Source organism: Nerophis lumbriciformis, linkage group LG29, assembly GCF_033978685.3.
Source record: "Nerophis lumbriciformis linkage group LG29, RoL_Nlum_v2.1, whole genome shotgun sequence".
NCBI classification, from domain to species: domain Eukaryota; kingdom Metazoa; phylum Chordata; class Actinopteri; order Syngnathiformes; family Syngnathidae; genus Nerophis; species Nerophis lumbriciformis.
In genome coordinates, this window is record NC_084576.2 from 21582501 (window position 1) to 21605000 (window position 22500).

Sequence of the window (22500 nt, forward strand, 5' to 3'; positions counted from 1 at the left end):
TAGGCCTGTTTTCCTCGCACAATCTAAAAATTATTAACTGAGGGCTCTAGATCAAAGATGTCAAACTCAAAACCCAGGGGCCAGATCTGGCCCGCCACATCTTGTACGGCCTAGAAATAATGTTCGTACTTCATCTTTCTCCCTAAATGTATTCCATTTTGACATTAAAAATCTACGTAATGCATGAAATTGCATATTTTTTTAAATATTTAACGTTATTTGCTCATGCACTAAATTTTATATCAATATTATAGTTGAGAATCTTAAGGCGCCTCACAATTTGATCCGATTCCGATTCTTAGGGTGACCATGCGATTCAAAACCGACTCCCCACTCAACATGATTCTCGATTCAAACGGATCCTCGCAATGCATTATTTGCTGTAGTATTATTTGCTTGTTTGTCACGTTTCCTTAATTTTGTGTTTATTTGTTCGTCGTTAAAAGGAAAGGCCATGTAACACAGTGGTAAAAATGCCTTTGTGCCAACTTTTTTGCAATGTGTTGCTGCCATTATATTCTAAGTTAATGATTATTTGCAAAAATAAATTAAGTTTCTCAGTTCAAACATTACATTTCTTGTCTTTGCAGTCTATTCCATTAAATATATAAGGATTTGCAAATGATTGTCTTCTGTTTTTATTTTTGAATTACACAACGTGCCAACTTCACTGGTTTTGGGTTTTGTATTTAAAACAGAAATTTAACAGAACTGTTTTATCTATTTTATAGAGGAATGTATATAATCATAGCACTGGCACCCAATGTTATTTAAAAAGTGTTGATTTTGAATTGATAATCATGTTGAATCAATTTTGACTCTAATCGTTACCCCCGAGAATCGAATTGAATCGTGTGGTGCCCACAGATTCACAGCCCTACTATTTATTCATTTTAGATTTGTGCATATATAAATGGACCTATATTAGTTTTGAGTTTGTAAACACTATGTACATTTTTATTTAATTAAAAATTATTTACATTTGTATGTTTTTAATGTGATCTTGTGTTCATGTTTTTTTTCCTGCTTTTCTGTTTTTAACTGTCAAGGGAGAAATGGAATCACAACACAATTTAAAAGACAGCAGAACAAAAATAAATTGACAAAACGTATACGCAGGTTTAGATGATAATTTGAAAGTATTTATTGTTTTTTGACCTGCATGAAATAATAAAGTGATGAAACTTTCCGTTTTGTCAGAAAAAAATGTGTACTGCATGCAATTTCATATTTTTTTGCAACAAATAACATCATATATCACAAACATTTTTTTTTGTTAAAATCCAAATAAATATTTGAATATTGGCTGAGGTCATGATTTTAAAGCAAGTTATCCGTCAAATTGTACACTGTGAAAATACATTTTTCAGTAAAAAAAAATTATAGATCAGTGGCCAGAATTTTACCATTAAAAAAACTCCAACGGAACTGTGGTATCAATTTTCCATTTACACTGATACAGCAGGCAGCATGGTGGAAAAGTGGGTTGCTCGTGCCTCAGGGCGTCCTGGGGTTCAATTTCCAGGCTGTTTTTGTGGAGTGTGCCATTTCTCCCCGTGACTGTGTGGGTTCTCCGGCTTCCTCCCACCTCCAAAGACTTGGCAACACTAAATTGGCCCTGGTGTGTGAATGTGAGTGGCAATATTGTCTATCTCTGTTGGCCCTGCGACGAGCTGGCGACTTGTCCAGGGTGTACCCTGCCTACCGCCCGAGTGCAGCACCCCCACCACACGGAAAGGTACAAGCGGTAAAAAATGGATGGACGGGCAGTACACCATAAAAACAGCAACCATATATTTTACAGTAAAAACATTGGTACTGTTTTTTTAATTTCCATTTATATGCTGTAAAAAGCATCAATGTTTCAATTTTTTAAGAGTAAATCTTACAGATTTTTTTTACGTTAACATAAAAATATATGTACGTACATCATTGATAAAGAGTTGCATATATTAATAAATGATTCACTGTTACAAGCAGCTCTCAATGAAAACAAGTTTGATACCCCTGCTCTAGGCATTCATCATTGAAATCATCTTCAACCCTATCCCAAAATCACAAAACTTTCCCAATCTAGAAGAACGTGTGGACAAAATTAAGACTCTTGAAGAAAGTGTGGACAAAGTCAAAACTCCAGAAGAACGTCTGGATAAGGTTAAGACTATAGAAGAACACATGGACATGGACAAGATGAAGACTCTTGAAGAATGTCTGGACAAGATAAAGACTCTGGAAGAATGTGTGGACACGATGAAGATGCTGGAAGAACATGTGGTGGATAAGATGGAGCCTCTGGAAGAAAGTGTAGACAAGATGAAAACTCTAGAGGAAAGTATGTTAGACAGTGTGGTGGGCAAGATGAAGATCCTGGAGGAAAGTGTCGTGGACAAGATGAAGACTCTGGAGGAAAGTGTGGACGACAAGATTAAGACTCTGGAGCAAAGTGTGAGCGACAAGATGAAGACTTGGGAGAAAAGTGTGGAGAAGATTCTGGATGAAAGTTGGATGGACATGATGAAGACTCTGGAGGAAAGTTTGGACAAGACTTTCAAGGAAAGTGTAGACAAGATGAAGACTCTGGAAGGAAGTGTGGTAGACAAGATGAAGGCTCTGGAGGAAAGTGTGGCGGACAAGATGAAGCCTCTGGAAGAAAGTGTAGACAGGATGAAGACTCTGGAAGGAAAGTGTGGTAGACAAGATGAAGACTCTGGAAAAAAGTGTGGCGGGCAAGATGAAGCCTCTGGAAGAAAGTGTAGACAGGATGAAGACTCTGGAAGGAAAGTGTCGTGGACAAGATGAAGACTCTGGAGGAAAGTGTGGACGACAAGATTAAGACTCTGAAGCAAAGTGTGAGCGACAAGATGAAGACTTGGGAGAAAAGTGTGAAGAAGATTCTGGATGAAAGCTGGATGGACATGATGAAGACTCTGGATGAAAGTTTGGACAAGGCTTTCAAGGAAAGTGTAGACAAGATGAAGACTCTGGAAGGAAGTGTAGACTCTGGAAGAAAGTGTCGTGGACAAGATGAAGACTCTTGAGGAAAGTGTGGACGACAAGATTAAGACTCTGGAGCAAAGTGTGAGCGACAAGATGAAGACTTGGGAGAAAAGTGTGTAGAAGATTCTGGACGGAAGTTGGGATGGACATGATGAAGACCCTGGATGAAAGTTTGGACAAGACTTTCAAGGAAAGTGTAGACAAGATGAAGACTCTGGAAGGAAGTGTGGTAGACAAGATGAAGACTCTGGAAGAAAGTGTAGACATACTACAGGACTGTCTCAGAAAATTAGAATATTGTGATAACGTTCTTTATTTTCTGTAATGCAATTAAAAAAACAAAAATGTCATACATTCTGGATTCATTACACATCAACTGAAATATTGCAAGCCTTTTATTATTTTAATATTGCTGATTATGGCATACAGCTTAAGAAAACTCAAAAATCCTATCTCAAAAAATTAGAATGTTTCCTTAAACCAAGTAAAAAAAAAAGATTTATAACAGCAAAACAAAATTAAACATTTGAAAATGTCAATTAATGCACTCAGTACTTGGTTGGGAATCCTTTTGCACGGATTACTGCATCAATGCGGCGTGGCATGGAGGCAATCAGCCTGTGGCATTGCTGAGGTGTTATGGATGCCCAGGATGCTTCAATAGCGGCCTTTAGCTCATTTGCATTATTGGGTCTGGTGTCTTTCAGCTTCTTCTTCACAATACCCCACAAATTCTCTATGGGGTTCAGGTCAGGGGAGTTGGCAGGCCAATCGAGGACAGTAATGCCATGGTCAGTACACCAGTTACTGGTGGTTTTGGCACTGTGGGCAGGTGCCAGATCATGCTGGAAAATGAAATCATCATCTCCATAGAGCTTTTCAACAGATGGAAACATGTAGTGCTCTAAAATCTCTAGAAGCGTCTGACTTGGGCTATGGAAAAGAAGCACTGGACAGTTGCAGAGTGGTCCAGAGTCCTGTTTTCAGACGAAAGCAAGTTTTGTATTTCATTTGGAAGTCAAGGTGCTAGAGTCTGGAGGAAGGTTGGAGAGGAGCAAAATCCAAGTTGCTTGAAATCCAGTGTGAAGTTCCCACAGTCAGCAATGGTTTGGAGAGCCATGTCAGCAGTTGGTGTTGGTCCACTGTGTTTCATCAAGTCCAGAGTCAATGCAGCTATGTACCAAAGAGATTTTAGAGCACTACATGCTTCCATCTGCTGAAAAGCTCTATGAAGATGATGATTTCATTTTCCAGCATGATCTGGCACCTGCCCACAGTGCCAAAACCACCAGTAACTAGTGTACTGACCATGGCATTACTGTCCTCGATTGGCCTGCCAACTCCCCTGACCTGAACCCCATTAAGGATTTTTGAGTTTTCTTAAGCTGTATGCCATAATCAGCAATATTAAAATAATAAAACGCTTGCAATATTTCAGTTGATGTGTAATGAATACAGAATGTATGACATTTTTGTTTTTTTAAATTGCATTACAGAAAATAAAGAACTTTATCACAACATTCTAATTTTCTGAGACAGTCCTGTAGACAAGATGAAAACTCTAGAGGAAAGCATGTTAGACAATGTGGTGGGCAAGATGAAGATCCTGGAGGAAAGTGTGGTGGGTAAGATGAAGACTCTGGAGCAAATTGTGAGCGACAAGATGAAGACTTGGGAGAAAAGTGTGGAGAAGATTCTGGACGAACGTTGGATGGACAGGATGAAGACCCTGGATGAAAGTTTGGAGAATACTCTCAAGGAAAGTGTAGACAAGATGCAGACTCTGGAAGAAAGTGTGTGTGACAAGATGAAGACTCTGGAAGGAAGTGTGGTAGACAAGATCATACTTGCCAACCTTGAGACCTCCGATTAGGGAGGTGGGGGGTGGGGGCGTGGTCGGGGGTGGGGCGGGGCGTGGTTAACAGGGGAGGAGTATATTGACAGCTAGAATTCACCAAGTCAAGTATTTCATACATACATACATACTGTATATACATATATATATATACATATATATATATATACATATATATATATATACATACATATATATACATACATATATATATATATACATACATATATATATATATATATACATACATATATATATATATATATATATACATATATATATATATATATACATATATATACATATATATATATATATATATATATATATATCTACATCCTGAAAATATGCAAACAAAACTGTGTTTAGATAATTGATACTTCAAACTTGCATAAATAAATATTAAGGAATATAACATAACTTCTGAGAGTTTCAAAATGTAATGAATAAAATGCTAAAGTTGTTGATAAACAAGCAATTATTTTAATAATTAAATATGGTCATTTTAAATGAATTATTATGATAATTTAAAATCAATTATTTCAAATATGTTTATTTTAATGTGTAATCCTATGGCTGGATGTAATAAGGAGTCAGGAAAAAATACAAATTTAAATACAATTCATTTTGATGTTTTTAGCAAAATATAGTAAAAATGTATTTAGTTTTTTTTTTTTTTAATTAATAAATATATTTATTTTTAGGTAAGATAAACATAATAATACATTTTATCTCTAGTCTGGATGATTTAGTTCTTGTTACCCTGTTGTCCTCTTGTCATGAAAAAAGGCTGTCCTCACTCAGGTCCGCATGGAGCTGGAGGGGGCGTGGCTTCGAGCTCCGGCTGAAAATCGGGAGATTTTCGGGAGAATATTTGTCCCGGGAGGTTTTCGGGAGAGGCCCTGAATTTCGGGAGTCTCCCGGAAAATTCGGGAAGGTTGGCAAGTATGCAAGATGAAGACTCTGGAAGAAAGTGTGGGGGACAAGATGAATGAAATTTCAAGCATATTTTTAAATAAAATACGTCATTAGGTGCAAACAAAGTGTCTTTATTGGCGATAATACAGCAAAATGATGTCATTTCACACACACTTCACAGTCTACTTCCAAAGGTTGATGTAATCAAAGTATTAGCCATATGATGCCCCCTGCTGGCTGCAACGTTGCGTTACACCGGCGTAAACACGGACTTAAAAGCTACATTTCTTTAAAAAAAGATATACTTCCTTTTATATTTCGAGTCCGTGCTGCCCTGCTACCGTCAAAATATCTGATCAAATAAATACATTTTATATGTACATCTTTTACTGTAGTGCAAACGTATAGGATAGAGTTCATTATCTAGGCCAAATGAAAAGTATATACATAAAATAGATTTCATTTAAATAACTTAACCAGTTTTATACTTGGTAAATAAGCTCGTTAATCCGTCATGGAAATAGCAACGACAAAACTAAATTATATAAAAAATTATGAGCTAAAGTGAAAAAGGAAGTTTGAGGAGCAGAATAGATGAAAAGTGACTATGACGGGGCTCGCAGTACTTTTACTTATCTCGCCCACTTAAACCTCGGAACGACAGGAATAAAAATGCAGTGGGAAATAAAAAAGTAGGCCACAGTGTCAGGAGGTCCGACAGGAAACTGTTTTACCGCCTCCAAAAAGAAAAAAAAGGCATAATTAGGAGTCCATATGATGCCTGCATAAAAACCCAGCTCTCTTTCTCTGCCTTCAAACACAGCAGGCATCCTCCAAAAATAGAAAATATACAAGAACGCAAAGTCAATTAGTCCGTTCCAGGGTCAAAGCGGGGCCATCGTTAAACATTTGAAGTCATATTGATGGAATAAAATTCTACAGTGCGCTGCAGTGACGTGCGGGCAGGGGCGTCGTGAAAAAAACCAAACACGAAATAAATATGATTTCTTTCAGAATCGATTCTCATTTCAAAATGATTCTCACCATACATTATTATTATTATTGTTGTTGGCAGATGTGCACATTCAGCCTATTTAAGCTGGACAAAATTAATTGACATTTTTATTTATTACGATTCTGAATCATTACAAATATGTTCAAGAATTGATTTTTAAAAAGACCATCTCTTCGCTTCACACTTTATATACTAAATCATACTTTTTTGACTTGGGGTCCCCACTTTTCCCACTACTTTTTCCACTCAAATATTCACATGAGTTGATTTGAAACATATTCAATAATTATGTTTGACCTTCTTACAGGTTACAACCCTGTCAAATGATAGGAAGGCATGTAATACTAATGTCAAGGCTTAGGTCAGGCTGATTAGAAATATAAATACTAATCAAATATACTGCAAAAGACGGGACTGATGAAAATAAATACACATAATTTCGCGGTCCTAAAATAAAGGAATTCTACCAAAATTAATAATAAATAATAATGATTTTTTTTTTAACTAAACTGTCAATGAAATTTAAGTGCAACTTCACCAATTTAGTCATATTTTTTGCGCTAGAGCAACTTCTCTATGACTTTAGCTCCAGACTTCTTCTGTTTGTTTGATATCGTCATTACTGCCACAAGTGGTGGGAAAGTGTATTACAGCTCAGTACCACTGCTGTCCCTATGAGAACAGATATTTTCGCCGCCCAACAATGAGCCCGGCCCTATGTTTAAGAAACACTGTACTAAATCATATATCGCAAGACTCAATTTGAATCGATTTTCAATTCAATCGTCACCCCAAAAAGCGGAATCGAAAAGTGAGTTTTTGTAAGAGTCACATGCTTATAATGTAGTATATAAATCAGGGGTGTCCAAACCAACTTTTCTAACGGCCTGCGGCACATTCTAAGGATATTTTTACAGAAAAAAAAACATAAAAAGTTGAATTAAACATCTTATATGTATATATATAAAATATATATACATATACATATATATGTATATGAATATATATGTTTATTATCTTTAATGTAATAAAAAAATGTTGCAATATTGACACTAATACCACAAAGCTGCCATGACAAATCTGTCATTGCTCAAAAATAATAAAAACGTATAATTGATTAATTAAGTGTTGAAAGCAAAAATGAAATATGCTGATATAGGACTTATTTTTAATAATTTTATTAGTCGGTGCCTTTTGGATCCCCGAGACCTTTTTTTTTTTTTTTTTTTTAACTGTCATTGTTGAAAATAATAATTCAAAATCCATGTTGTTATGAATTATTGACCTATTCAAGGCTTCACATAAAAATATTTAATTTTGATAAATGTTGTGGGGAAAATTTTGCAAATTGTAGGGAAGACCCAGGACACGTTTGGTACTATGTCTCCAAGCTGGCTCGGTAACGACTCGGGGGAGAGGGAAGTCTGGGGCTCTCTGCTTAGGCTGCTGCCCCCGCGACCCGACCCGGGATAAGAGGAATAAAATGAATATTACATATAAAAATAAAGGTTCTCTTTGGGGAAAAAAAGGGCATAAAACCTTTAAAAAAAATAACAACTTTATGGCAACAAATAGATCTGAAGTTATTATATAGAATATTTACCTATGCCTTACTTTTAACACTTTGATTGACCAACATTGAGAGGAGCCCTCATGGTTACAATATGTACTGTATTGGTTTTGAAAATGAAAAACATCAAAATGACCGCAGCATATTTTAATTTTTCAGTGGGAAATGTTTGGACACCTCTGCTATAAATTTTAGTGAAGGCTTTCCAAAGCTCCTCTGGGCTGCTGACGTACATAAAAGGGCACAACGAATAATATATTGATTGTTGAACATTTTTTTAATCGATTCAGAATCATTATGAATAATCGCGTTTCGGATGTGAATCGAATAATTCCGGCAAATATGATATCTGCACACTGATGAGTCCAGCAGAGGGCGCTGTCTCACAAGTCAGATGCTTTTAAGAGTACTCTACAGTCTTTTCCAGACATTACACGGCCTGCCACAAATTAATTTGGACCGCTAAGGAATTGATTTGGCAATACCTGCTCTTTAACACATTATAACGGGACTGTGTAGCTTGTCTTCCCAACTCTGCGGCATTCTATTTTTTTAACACATATCATGTGTAGCATTAGCAAGTGCAAGTCTTACTAGAAACTACAATTGCTCTACTCAACGAGCAGCGGGTGCATAAACAAAAAGGAAAAAAATGATATTTGTAACTTTATTTGGCTTTTTATATTTATTGGTTACTTTAGGCCGGTCACAGTAACCGTAAAAACGACACGCACATGCCCAACTATGCAAATGAGTGTGTAAAAGTCAATGCAAAGACATAATGAGTTTACAGTATCAAAAATATATTTGTAGGGCTTTTTTGGGGAGGGGTGCGCTCATAATTTGAGGAACACAGTGACCCTGACAAATACCGAATATAAGCCTGGGTCTTTAAATTTGGTGCGCCGACCTCCCCGCACGTCGCTGCTGCAAGTATTCCCACAAAAACCAGCGGACTGTCGATCGGTGGAGAGAACAACGAGATAACCCGCCGCCATTTCGAACCGCGGGACAAACAAACGCGTGTTCAGCCGCACAAAACGGCCACACATTGTAATGATGTCACAGTATCCACGTTGTGTTACTTTGTGCAGTGCGTGTCACAGGACATATTTCACAAAAAGACCTTTCCCATGATGCACTGCGTCTACATCAGAGAGTGGATGTGCAAACCTCAAATATTTTCTCCAGTGAAGGTGACATGTTATACATATATATATATATATATATATATACACACATATATGTTTATATATACATATGTATATATATACTGTATACAGTATATACACATATACAAATATATATATCTATATATATATATTTAAAAGGAGTACTTGGTACAGGCGGCGTCCTCTCCGAGTGTGCGTTAAGGCTGGTGAGGGTGGCCCGCCTCGTCCGCCAGGTTGAGGATGTACCCCGCCATGTCGTTGTCGGTGGGGAAGTCGGACATCACCCACGAGTCGTTGGCGGCCGTCACTTGCAGGCGACACATGGGGCAGTTTCGGCTTTGCCCGCTCCTGTGGAAAAGAAGATATGCGACACGAGCGTGACAACCGTGCTCGCAGGCAGATAAATGGCCGAAACGCCCAATGATGTCGGGGAACACGACTGAAGATGCGTTGCACTGGTGGCACCACATGATTATTGCCAAACTTCACCCCACCCGAGAGGACATCTCCAACCCCATTTAATTGTTGTGCTGAATATTTAGGGAACTTTAAAGGGGAACATTATCACCAGACCTATGTAAGCGTCAATATATACCTTGATGTTGCAGAAAAAAAGACCATATATTTTTTTAACCGATTTCCGAACTCTAAATGGGTGAATTTTGGCGAATTAAACGCCTTTCTAATATTCGCTCTCGGAACGTGACGTCACATCGGGAAGCAATCCGCCATTTTCTCAAAAACTGAGTCAAATCAGCTCTGTTATTTTCCGTTTTTTCGACTGTTTTCCGTACCTTGGAGACATCATGCCTCGTCGGTGTGTTGTCGGAGGGTGTAACAACACGAACAGGGACGGATTCAAGTTGCACCAGTGGCCCAAAGATGCGAAAGTGGCAAGAAATTGGACGTTTGTTCCGCACACTTTACCGACGAAAGCTATGCTACGACAGAGATGGCAAGAATGTGTGGATATCCTGCAACACTCAAAGCAGATGCATTTCCAACGATAAAGTCAAAGAAATCTGCCGCCAGACCCCCATTGAATCTGCCGGAGTGTGTGAGCAATTCAGGGACAAAGGACCTCGGTAGCACGGCAAGCAATGGCGGCAGTTTGTTCCCGCAGACGAGCGAGCTAAACCCCCTGGATGTCTTGGCTCACACCGTCCCTTATGCCACCGAAGATGATCAAGAGAAGAATATCGACCCTAGCTTCCCTGGCCTGCTGACATCAACTCCAAAACTGGACAGATCAGCTTTCAGGAAAAGAGCGCGGATGAGGGTATGTCTACAGAAAATATTAATTGATGAAAATTGGGCTGTCTGCACTCTCAAAGTGCATGTTGTTGCCAAATGTATTTCATATGCTGTAAACTGTCATGTCTGTGTAATCATGTTTTGTCTTAGTCATGTTTTGTTTAGTTATTGGACTCTTTAGTTTCTGGCTTTTCACTCCCTTGTCTTGTTTCCATGATTACCCATTAGTTTCACCTGTTCCACGTTTGGACTCATTGTGCACTCTTGTTTGTCACCATAGCAACCCATTAGTTTTCACCTGTCACGTCACGCACCTGATTCACGTTTTGAGTCACGCACCTGTTTTCGTTAATCATGTCTGTAGTATTTAAGTTCATTGTTTTTCAGTTTGTCTTTCTGGTGACATCCCCACATTTATGCTCTGCAAATTTCTGACTCTTTTTTTCATGTCCATCGTTCATGCTGCTCCTTTTTGTCCATGCCAAGTAAGTTTTGTTTATTATTGCTACAGTTAGTGTTTTTTGTTGTTCATAGTTGTTGCCTTTGTGCAAGTGTTTGGTTTCATAGTTTGTTCTCCGCCATTGTGCGCGCCTTTTGTTTACTTCCGTGTTTTGTATTTATAGTGTTTAAATAAAAATGTACCTTCATTCCCGTCTCGCCCGAGCCAACTTTCCGTTGCCTTCGAGAAAAACTAAACCCCAGGACCAAGTCATGACATAAACCTAGTTCATAGTTGTTAGTTTCCTTTGTAATGGCCATAGGGGTCCATCGAGGCGTATATATATAATGAATATTGCCAGTCACAGTTAACTTGTGCTCAGCTGGGAAAATAAATATATATATACTTATTATGTCATCCATTTACCTATTATAAACTGTTACAGGCGTATCAAATAATCATGTTAATGTTAAAAATGTAGCTTAATAATATGTGGAGATATAAAAGGCATCCGGTGCTATCAGACCGGGCGGAAGCGGAAATTGACGTCATAAACCACCTAGGAGCACCAGTCAGACCCAGCGTTTTTGCTCCGGAGCCACTTCATGGAAGAATCCTCATTTTTTACCTTTTTTGTGGACTTTCCATTGGCCTGTGGAGAACTGGCACAACAGACTTTTTTTCCAGGAGGACTTTTGAGTTGGATGCGCAGACGCGGTACCGTGAGTACGCAGCTGCGGCTTCCAAACATTTGATCGCTTGCCCGTACGTGCATGCCTCTATGTGCATGGCACGTACATAACTTTGGGGACTTTGGGGAAATATATGTGTTGTATGAACTTCGGGAAAGTGCATGGTACTTTGGGCTGTGGGATTGAGTGTTTTGTGCGGGTGTGTGGTTTGTATTGGCGGGTTATATGGACGGGAGGGGGGAGGTGTTTGTAATGCGGGATTAATTCGTGGCATATTAAATACAAGCCTGATCGTCTTGTGGCTAATAGTTATACACGTCTTGTGTTTATTTACTATATTAATCATTCCCAGCTGAATATCAGGTCCCACCCGTGACTCCTTAATTGCGTAGTGGCAGAGACACCCGGAGAAATTGGATGCGTTTGTTACACCTTTAAAGCCAAACAAACACATACCAATCGTTGGTTAGAAGGCGATCGCCGAATTCGTCCTCGCTTTCTCCCGTGTCGCTGGCTGTCGTGTCGTTTTCGTCGGTTTTGCTTGCATACGGTTCAAACCGATATGGCTCAATAGCTTCAGTTTCTTCTTCAATTTCGTTTTCGCTACCTGCCTCCACACTACAACCATCCGTTTCAATACATGCGTAATCTGTTGAATCGCTTAAGCCGCTGAAATCCGAGTCTGCATCCGAGCTAATGTCGCTATAGCTTGCTGTTCTATGCGCCATGTTTGTTTGTGTTAGCATCACTATGTGACGTCACAGGAAAATGGACGGGTGGTTAAAATCAGGCACTTTGAAGCTTTTTTTTAGGGATATTGCGTGATGGGTAAAATTTTGAAAAAAACTTCGAAAAATATAATAAGCCACTGATTTTTAATGGTTTTAACCCTTCTGAAATTGTGATAATGTTCCCCATTAACAACTAGTCCCATTAAGAATCCTTAGCATTCAGTCGGCTTTCGGACAATTTTTTTGAGCCAGGTCAAAAAGTTCGGACACCCCTGCTATAGAGCCTAAATCAGTATCTCGGGTCTATAATGTAAACCAGTGTTTTTCAACCACTGTGCCGCGGCACACTAGTGTGCCGTGAGATACATTCTGGTGTGCCGTGGGAGATGATCTAATTTCACCTATTTGGGTTACAAATATTTTTTGCAAACCAGTAATTATAGTCTGCAAATGATGTGTTGTTGTTGAGTGTCGGTGCTGTCTAGAGGTCGGCGGAGTAACCGTGTAATACTCTTCCGTATCAGTAGGTAGCTAATTGCTTTGTAGATGTCGGAAACAGCGGGAGGCAGTGTGCAGGTAAAAAGGTGTCTAATGCTTAAACTAAAAATAAACAAAGGGTGAGTGCCCCTAAGAAAAGGCATTGAAGCTCAGGGAAGGCTATGCAGAACGAAACTAAAACTGAACTGGCTACAAAGTAAACAAAAACAGAATGCTGGACGACAGCAAAGACTTACTGTGGAACAGAGACGGTGTCCACAACGTATATCCGTACATGACATGACAATCAAAAATGTCCCCACAAAGAAGGATAAAAACAACTGAAATATTCTTGATTGCTAAAACAAAGTAGATGCGGGAAATATTGCTCAAAGGAAGACATGAAACCATACTTGCCAACCCTCCCGGATTTTACGGGAGACTCCCGAAATTCAGCGCCTCTCCCGAAAACCTCCCGGGACAAATTTTCTCCCGAAAATCTCCCGAAATTCAGGCGGAGCTGGCGGCCACGCCCCCTCCAGCTCCATGCGGACCTGAGTCCGCTTTCCCACAATATAAAGAAAGTCTACAGTAAAGCACTCCGTCTGCCGTAAACAGCAATGTTGTGACACTCTTAAACAGGACAATACTGCCATCTAGTGCATTTGATGAAAGCACTTTAGTGCGTGCCACACATCAATGCATAATCAGAGAGGGTGTTCAGCATGGTTAGAAAAATAGTGACAGAGAATAGAACAAGGATGGACAATTCAACCCTTAACTCAACAATGAGTAGATGAGTGTTATGTGTGTGTATATGTGTAAATAAATGAACACTGAAATTCAAGTATTTCTTTTATATATATATATATATATATATACATATATATATATATATACACCGGTATATATATAGCTAGAATTCACTGAAAGTCAATTATCCATTTACTACCGCTTATTCCCTTCGGGGTCGCGGGGATATATATATATATATATATATATATATGAAATACTTGACTTGGTGAATTCTAGCTGTAAATATACTCCTCCCCTCTTAACCACGCCCCCGCCCCAACCACGCCCCCCGCACCCATCCCCCACCCCCCGAAATTGGAGGTCTCAAGGTTGGCAAGTATGCATGAAACTGCTACAGGAAAATACCAAAATAAGAGAAAAAGCCCCCAAAATAGGAGCGCAAGACAAGAACTAAAACACTAGACCTATATTGATGCATGGTTGGTTATGGTTTAAAGTCATATCCAACAATTGCGACAACGACTTTTTACTGTCAACTGAGTTTGGTTTTTTAATGACTTCTACTGGTGGTGTGCCTCCGGATTTTTTCAACGCAAAAAATGTGCCTTGGCTCAAAAAAAGGTTGAAAAACACTGACTACGCTCTTCCTAACAAAATAAATGACTTTTACTCTCAACTCCTGAAACCAGACAACTTTCCTGGTTACCATTTATCGATGCACTTCTGGCAGAAGCTGTGCGCGCAGGGCAGGATGAGGTCAGCCTTCCCGTCCATACAGATGCAGCATTCCTCCTCGTCGGTCAACTCCTTCACTCTGTGAGGAAAACGGAAGTGAAAGACGGACGTCACTCACCTTCATTCAAGCACACGCACCTGCCCATCCACATGCTGGCCTGGCAGGAGTCGGCGGCAGGAAGCTGGCCGGACGAGGCCTCGGTGGCGCCCTCCGCGGACAACACCCCAGCGGCCTGACTGGTGACGTCGCGATACAGGTGGATGAACTGGTAGAGGTTCATGATGCGCGATGCTTCCAGCATGCCGGTGTCCTTGTTGATCTGGCGGGGGTTTGAAGCGTTAGTTAGTGTCAAAATGACCAGTGAACGTTTCCCGGCCTCACTTTGGTGCAAACAACCCTGACGGCCACCTTCCACAGGGCGGTGGCGTCGGATCCCGGCTGGACTTCGAACAGGAGGTGCTTCTGTTGCCCGGCGGCGAGCTTGGCGGTCCTGAGAATCAAAACGGCGGACTCGTATTGCTGGCCAGGTAGTAAGAACTCGGCGGTGTGATTTCTTACACGTCGTTGAGCTCGGCCACTCTGGCCAGAAACTCCTCGTAGGTGAGGTAGCCGCTGTCCCGCACCAGTCCGGCATGTTTCACCAGCTTCTCAGGTAGACGGGTCATCAGCGCCTGACCTGAGATCTGCTGGCCCATCCCAGCAGCGGGCGTGCTAACACAACGGCAGCAGATGGTCCAACCTCATTCACTTCTGCTGGAAGGAGAAGCAAAAACGCAGGCACCTTTCAAAACAAAAGTCATGCATGGCTACCTTTCGTTTTATTACGTCAACCTAGGGATGATGTTTGATAAGAAATTATCGAGTTCGAGCTCAATATCGAATCCTCTTATCGAACCGATCCCTTATCGAATCCAGATAGGTTGTTGTATATGGAAAAAAACACAATATTTGGTTTAACAAAAGCTCACTTTTATTTTATAAGAAAAAAATAAAATAAAATAAATAAATATTGACTGTTACCCCCTTTAAAAAAATATATATAAAAAATATTGACTGTTGTTACCCAAAGTATATTAAGTGGGATTTTTCAGAAAAACAAATATATACAGTAACACAAAAACAATTAATTATTTGACAAATCAGACTAATTTAGTGCATGGAAACATACTAGATAAATAAAATCAAACATTACTTATATGTTGTATTTTATATTGCTACTACAGTACATTTTTAGTCTATTTTATACCTGCATTTTCCTTTCCAACCTTACACTTTCCATCCTTTGTAAGTGAGCTACTGTGTGGAACAATTTCCCTTGTGGATCATTAAAGTTTGTCTAAGTCTAAGTCTAGATGTAAAAGGTGACATGACGTCAGACGAGGCAGCACACATCTTCAATGATTACTTTTAAACTAGTAAAAAAAAAACATTTTAGTTTACAAGAATTCCACTTCTAACTAGGTATGATGTTTGATAAGAAATTATCGAGTTTGAGCCCATTATCGAATCCTCTTATTGAACCGATTCCTTTTCGATTCTCTTATCGAATCCAGGTAGGTTGTTGTATATGGAAAAAAACACAATATTTGGTTTAACAAAAGCTGACTTTTATTTTACCCCCTTAAAAAAAAAAAATATATATATATTGACTGTTGTTACCCAAAGTATATTAAGTGGGATTGCAGCTGAGCCGCATCAGAGTGATCAAAGAGCCGCATGCGGCTCCGGAGCCGCGGGTTGCCGACCCCTGTTCTATACTAAATCATTTCAGCAAAAATATGCCAATATCGCGAAATTATCAAGTATGACACAGAATGGATCTGCTATCCCCGTTTAAATAAAAAAAAATCATTTCAGTATGCCTTTAAAAGGTATCGATATTTTGATTTGGGCACCAATATTTGGCACATACAAACCTGGTATCGGCTGTGTAGATATTCCAGTGTCGAGCCGCACATCACTACACAGAGCTAACACGTATCTATTCGCCTCCTTTATGGTTTACCTGCAAGTTAATCATTAATATAGTTCATTTATTGCTGTGTTTATGTTGGGAATCCGGAAAACATAATGATCACTTTCAAAATGTAGCACATTAGGAAAAACAACAATAAAATAACACCACCCACAGCGGCAGAAAGACAGTATTTAGGTATTTATGAACACACCGATTTGTGTGTTAAATATTAAAAAGACGACACATTGACACGGCTAGCACGGTTAGCATTGCAATGTGGTGTCGACGAGCAGATACATTCACCTTCGGATAGCGACTAATAAACGTGGAATTGTGATGTAATACAGGAATTTAAAAAAAAACCACGAAATGTTTACCTTGTGGAATTATTTTAAGCAAACTTCGCCACTGCGGCACTTGACTGCGCCGCGAGCTTCGGTTTTGTTTGTGTTGACAAGACACTGTCGCGTTGTGATGACGTCGGAGTCATCTGATTCATGCAGGCGGGCCTTGGGTCAAATCTGCTTATGTGATTGGTCGGTTACTCTGTCGCTCTTATCCTTATCCAATCAGGTAGAACGCTAAACTAGCACGTCCAATAACCGCCCTTTCTTTTGTATTCCATGTACGTACGTATTAATATACATTTTAATTAATTATTTAGCAATTAAACATTACAGTAGCAAATTAGGGGGCGAAAAAACAACAACAAAGATAACCACAAGGTGGCAGCATAGTAACGTAAATTATTTTTTTAGGGCAAATTTGAACGCAACCACAATTTACTTTCGAACGGTTTCGTGTTTAAAAAATATTTAGAATAAAAAAACAAATCTATTCAGTATTGAAAAATTTGGAAAAAAAAGAAAAGACACCAGACAAGCACAAACAAATTGTTTTTTATATTAGGAAAATGAAGTACAAAGGTTGGACTCTGTATGGGAGAAGTGATCCGTTCATATTCTTCCATTTAGGGTTCGGGTCGCGGGGGAAGCAGCCTAAGCAGAGAAGCCTACCCCTGCCGGGGGATCCCGAGGGGTTTGCCAGGCCAGCCGGGAGACCTAAGCTGGGTCCCAATTCAGGGTCTGCATCCTTCGGAGGACCCCGGCCTATGCCGCCTCAGAAGGAGGCGTCACCCGTTATTAAATGGGACAGTCGAGCCTGCGGAGGATACCTACATTTGAAAGTGTATTCGCTGCCGGTGCCGGTGCCGCTGCTTGTATTTGCCGCCATCGTCAAAAAGATCCGGGTTGAACAAAGACGCGCAAAGCATCTTGGGATATGGTAGCCCACGAAGGATAGTCGTGGTGCATCCTCCGAATACAGGGGAAAGGAGGGTGCATTTGGAGGAGCCTTCGAATTTGAATGAATTGGGCATTCTTGCCAACCTTGAGACCTTCGAATTCGGGAGATTGGTTTGGTGATAGCGGGGGTGTATATTGTAGCCCGGAAGAGTTAGGGATGCAAGGGATTCTGGGTATTTGTTCTGTTGTGTTTATGTTGTGTTACGGTGCGGATGTTCTCCCGAAATGTGTTTGTCATTCTTGTTTGGTGTGGGTTCACAGTGTGCCGCATATTTGTAACAGTGTTAAAGTTGCTTATACGGCCACCCTCAGTGTGACCTGTATGGCTGTTGATCAGGTATGCCTTGCAGTCACTTTCGTGTGTATGCAGAAGCCGTATACAACATGTGACGCTGTTTGTATGGAGAAAAAGCAGACGCGTCGACAAGTTGTGGAGGACGCTAAATTCGGGAGAATGGTTGCCCCGGGAGATTTTCGGGAGGGGCACTGAAATTCGGGAGTCTCCCGGAAAAATCGGGAGGGTTGGCAAGTATGGAATTGGGACTGCCTTCGCGCAGCGTTGTGACGTAAGCGGCCTTCGAATTCGCCCTTCGACAGATGCAGACCCTGAATTGGTACACAGCGATAGTCTCTCCAACGGGTCCTGGGTCTTCCCCCGTGGCCCAAATACCTCGGGGGAGAAATGATAGAAAAGCAAAATGCACGTGTGAAGCCGAGAAAATATCAACGGTTCTGAATAAAACGCCTGAAGGCATGGCAGAACGAAGACAGGAGGGATCAAGGCTGAGCGGTCCATAGACTGATAGTTCTGATGATGATCCATTCCTTCTGAGCGGCCGTCACCACGATTCGCACGCACTCGATGTCGAAACCGATCTTGCGGTCCACGTCGACGGCCTCGATCTTCCCGTCTTTGAACTCCCCCAGCGTGATGTAGGACGAGCACTGCCTGTCCTGCTTGCCGCGCACGCTCCTCTGACCCACCTCCAGGGCGCCGCGGTGAAGGATTTCGCTCCGGCGCTCCTCCGTGCCCGTGACCACCTGGATCCTGCGGATCCTGGCCGACTTGTTGAAGACCACGACGAAGAAGTCCCCGGTGGACGGAGGCTTCCCCCAGAAGTACTCGTCCACGGTGCTGTAGGCCTTGGCGGCGGCGTAGTTCTCGAAGACGTCGATGTTGGTGTGGAGGCTGGCCGGAGGGTTGTCGGGTATGTCCAGCGAGTCCTCCTCAAAATCGTCGTCCTTCAGCTTGTTCACGTCTCCTTGGTAGGACGAGTAGTAGCCCATGTGCTGGAAGAGCGAGGGCTTGAAGCGGATCACGTCTTTCTGGGCCAGCAGACAACGGAAGTGGCCCAGGAGCCAGTCGCACGGCATCTCCTGGTAGAACATGAGCAGGAAGCGGGCCAGACGGGGCAGGTCCCCGGAGTGGTAGAGCTTCCCGATGTAGCCCAGCTTGGAGAACTCCAGCGTCACCCAGTAGGAACCTTCCCTGGAGGCGATCACCTTCTTCAGGGCCGTCGGGAAGTTGCGGGAGCAGCGCACGTCGTCCTCCAGCATCAAGTAGAAGTCCGACAGGTTGGCGCAGAAGTTGAGCAGGAAGGCGTAGTCCACGTTCTGCTTGGAGCGGAAGCGCACTCGGTCCTCGGGGTCGTCGTAGTTCCTCTTGAGACCGTCCAGGGACGGGTAGTGCTCCTCGGGAGCCTGGATCACCAGCAGGCGGCCGGCGATGACGTGGTGGCCGAACTTCCTGCTCATCTCCCGCACCAAGTTCTCGCACCAGACCAAGTCGAAGTCGGCCAGGTGGACCACCACCACGATCTCCTTCAGCTCCTCGTAGCTGGACTGGTCGAAGATGGACTTGAGGGTCTCCAGCAGGTAGTTCCCTCGCTTCCTTTTCACCGACGCCAGCCCGATGGTCAGGTACTCTGTGAGGACCAAGGAAGCGTCACGGGCGAAGTGACAGGAAGCGGTGGCGTCGCACGCGGAGCACCTACTTCTCCTGGGGAGAGGAACGCCGGCGAGGTAGCGATACGTCACGTTGATGGTCCCGGAGAAGTTGGACATGTGCTCGAAGGTGCGGACGTATCGCTCGGAGCTCGTATGATGCGCCAGCCTGTCCCACAGCGGACGTTTCTCAGACTCCTGGAAGTAAAAACAACACGCTTTCAGTCGGCATCCTGACACCAAAACGGCAAAACGTTCGACAGAATTTTAGCGTAAAAATAACATTGGTACCAATTTACAGTAAAGCACTGTAAAAACAAAGACCGTAGATTTTACGTAAAAAAAACAAACTGGCAGCTCCGTCGTCAAAATGTTACCATAAATATAAAATTGGTACTGTTTTTTCAATTCTACGGAGCCCCTAAAGGGACATGGGGGATTTTTTTTTTTTTATAACTTATTTATTTTTTTAAATAAAAAAAAATAAATAAATAAATAAATAAAAAAATTCCCCCATGTCCCTTTAGGGGCTCCGTACAATTCACAGTAATTTTGTGTAAAAAAACCCCCGAAATGTTTTAATGTAAATTTTTTTTAAAATGTTTTACCATAAAAATTAAAGTGGTACCATATTTAATATACTGCAATTCTCTGTGAAACCCCCCCCTCCTCAAAAAGCGTAAATTTTACGGTAAAAAAACTGGCAACTCATCAGAATTTTACCATAAAAATAAAAAGGTTTCTGTTCTTTTTTTCAAAGTGACATTTTTACCATTTTTTTTTTTTACAGATTTTATGGTAAAAGACAAACAAACTGGCAGCTCAGTTGTCAACATTTTACCCCAAAAATAAAAATGGTAAATATTTTTTCAATTTACAGTAAAGCACTGTAAAAACAAAGACCATAGATTTTACGTAAAAAAAACAAAAACTGGCATCTCCGTCGTCTAAATGTTACCATAAATATACAATTGGTACTGTTTTTTCATATCACAGCAATTATGTGTAAAAAAAAAAAAAAAAACGAAATATTTTTATGTAAAATTTTTACCATTTTTTTTACCGTAAAAATTAAGGTGGTACCATATTTAATATACTGCAATTCTCTGTGAAAAATAAATAAAAACAAAAACGTTAATTTTACGGTAAAAAAAAAAACTGGCAGCTCAGTCGTCAGAATTTTACCATAAAAATAAAAATGTTTCTGTTTTTTTTTAAAGTGAATTTTTTATTTATTTATTTTATTTATTTTTACAGATTTTATGGTAAAAAACAAACAAACTGGCAGCTCAGTTGTCAACATTTTACCCAAAAAATAAAAATGGTAAAAAAAAATTCAATATACAGTAAAGCACTGTAAAAACAAAGACTGTAGATTTTACTTAAAAAAACAACAACTGTCAGCTCCGTCGTCAAAATGTTACCATAAATATAAAATTGGTACTGTTTTTTTCAATTCACAGTAATTATGTGTAAAAAAAACAACTAAATATTTTAATGTAAAATTTTTACCATTTTTTTTACCATAAAATTAAGGTGGTATCATATTTAATACACTGCAATTCTCTGTGAAAAAAAACAAAAACAAAAACGTAAATTTTACGGTAAAAAACTGGCAGCTCAGTCGTCAGAATTTTACCATAAAAATAAAAACATTTCTGTTTTGTTTTTTTTAAAGTTACATTTTTCCCAATTTTCTTTTTTACAGATTTTATGATAAAAAACAAACAAACTGGCAGCTCAGTTGTCAACATTTTACCAAAAAATAAAAATGGTAAATATTTTTACAATTTACAGTAAAGCACTGTAAAAACAAAGACTGTAGATTTTACGTAAAAAACAAAACTGGCAGGTCCGTCGTCAAAATGTTACCATAAATATAAAATTGGTACTGTTTTTTCAATTCACAGTAATTATGTGTAAAAAAAAAACAACTAAATATTTTAATGTAAAATTTTTACCATTTTTTTTACCGTAAAAATTAAGGTGGTACCATATTTAATATACTGCAATTCTCTGTGAAAAAAATAAAATAAAAATACGAAATTTTACGGTAAAAAAAACTGGCAGCTCAGTCGTCAGAATTTGACCATAAAAATAAAAATGTTTCTGTTTTTTTTTTTTAAAGTGACATTTTTACCATTTTTCTTTTTTTTTACAGATTTTATGGTAAAAAACAAACAAACTGGCAGCTCAGTTGTCAATATTTTATCCCAAAAATAAAAATGGTAAATATTTTTTCAATTTACAATAAAGCACTGTAAAAACAAAGACTGTAGATTTTACGTAAAAAAAACAACTGGCAGCTCCGTCGTCAAAATGTTACCATAAATATAAAATTGGTACTGTTTTTTCAATTCACAGTAATTATGTGTAAAAAAAACCAACTAAATATTTTAATGTAAAATTTTTACCATTTTTTACCGTAAAAATTAAGGTGGTACCATATTTACATGCTGCAATTCTCTGTGAAAAAAAAACAAAAACGGAAATTTTACGGTAAAAAACTGGCAGCTCAGTTGTCAACATTTTACCAAAAAATAAAAATGGTAAATATTTTTACAATTTACAGTAAAGCAATGTAAAAACAAAGACTGTAGATTTTGCGTAAACAAAAACAACTGGCAGCTCCGTCGTCAAAATGTTACCATAAATATAAAATTGGTACTGTTTTTTCAATTCA

General features: G+C 39.8%; 2 protein-coding genes across 8 annotated transcripts in view; both read right to left on the minus strand.

The window, feature by feature from the left end:
• Positions 1-3173: 3173 nt before the first annotated feature.
• rnf141 (ring finger protein 141) lies at positions 3174-17043 on the minus strand. Of its 4 annotated transcripts, none has more exons than XM_061924770.1 (7): positions 16947-17043; positions 15171-15362; positions 14994-15102; positions 14750-14931; positions 14583-14690; positions 9693-9875; positions 3174-3244 (listed from the first exon to the last, which is right to left on the minus strand). In XM_061924770.1, exons 2-6 carry the CDS (start codon positions 15305-15307, stop codon positions 9725-9727), a joined length of 687 nt encoding a protein of 228 aa, XP_061780754.1. In that variant the 5' UTR covers positions 15308-15362; positions 16947-17043; the 3' UTR covers positions 3174-3244; positions 9693-9724. The 4 variants fall into 4 exon arrangements, with proteins under 4 accessions (XP_061780754.1, XP_061780753.1, XP_061780751.1 ...); XM_061924769.1 differs by lacking the exon at positions 3174-3244 and adding an exon at positions 5596-5815; XM_061924767.1 differs by lacking the exon at positions 3174-3244 and having other exon boundaries at positions 9563-9875.
• Positions 17044-17470: 427 nt separating this feature from the next.
• The window catches only part of LOC133572090 (alpha-1,3-mannosyl-glycoprotein 4-beta-N-acetylglucosaminyltransferase C-like), a 48239-nt gene continuing 43209 nt past the window's right edge, over positions 17471-22500 (minus strand). For all 4 annotated transcript variants that reach the window (XM_061924784.1, XM_061924783.1, XM_061924781.1 and 1 more), the window contains 2 exons: positions 19868-20015; positions 17471-19798 (listed from right to left, as the gene is read on the minus strand). In XM_061924784.1, the coding sequence (XP_061780768.1) occupies positions 18651-19798; positions 19868-20015 (1296 nt within the window). In that variant the 3' untranslated portion in view covers positions 17471-18650. The remainder of the gene's footprint in view (positions 19799-19867; positions 20016-22500) is intronic.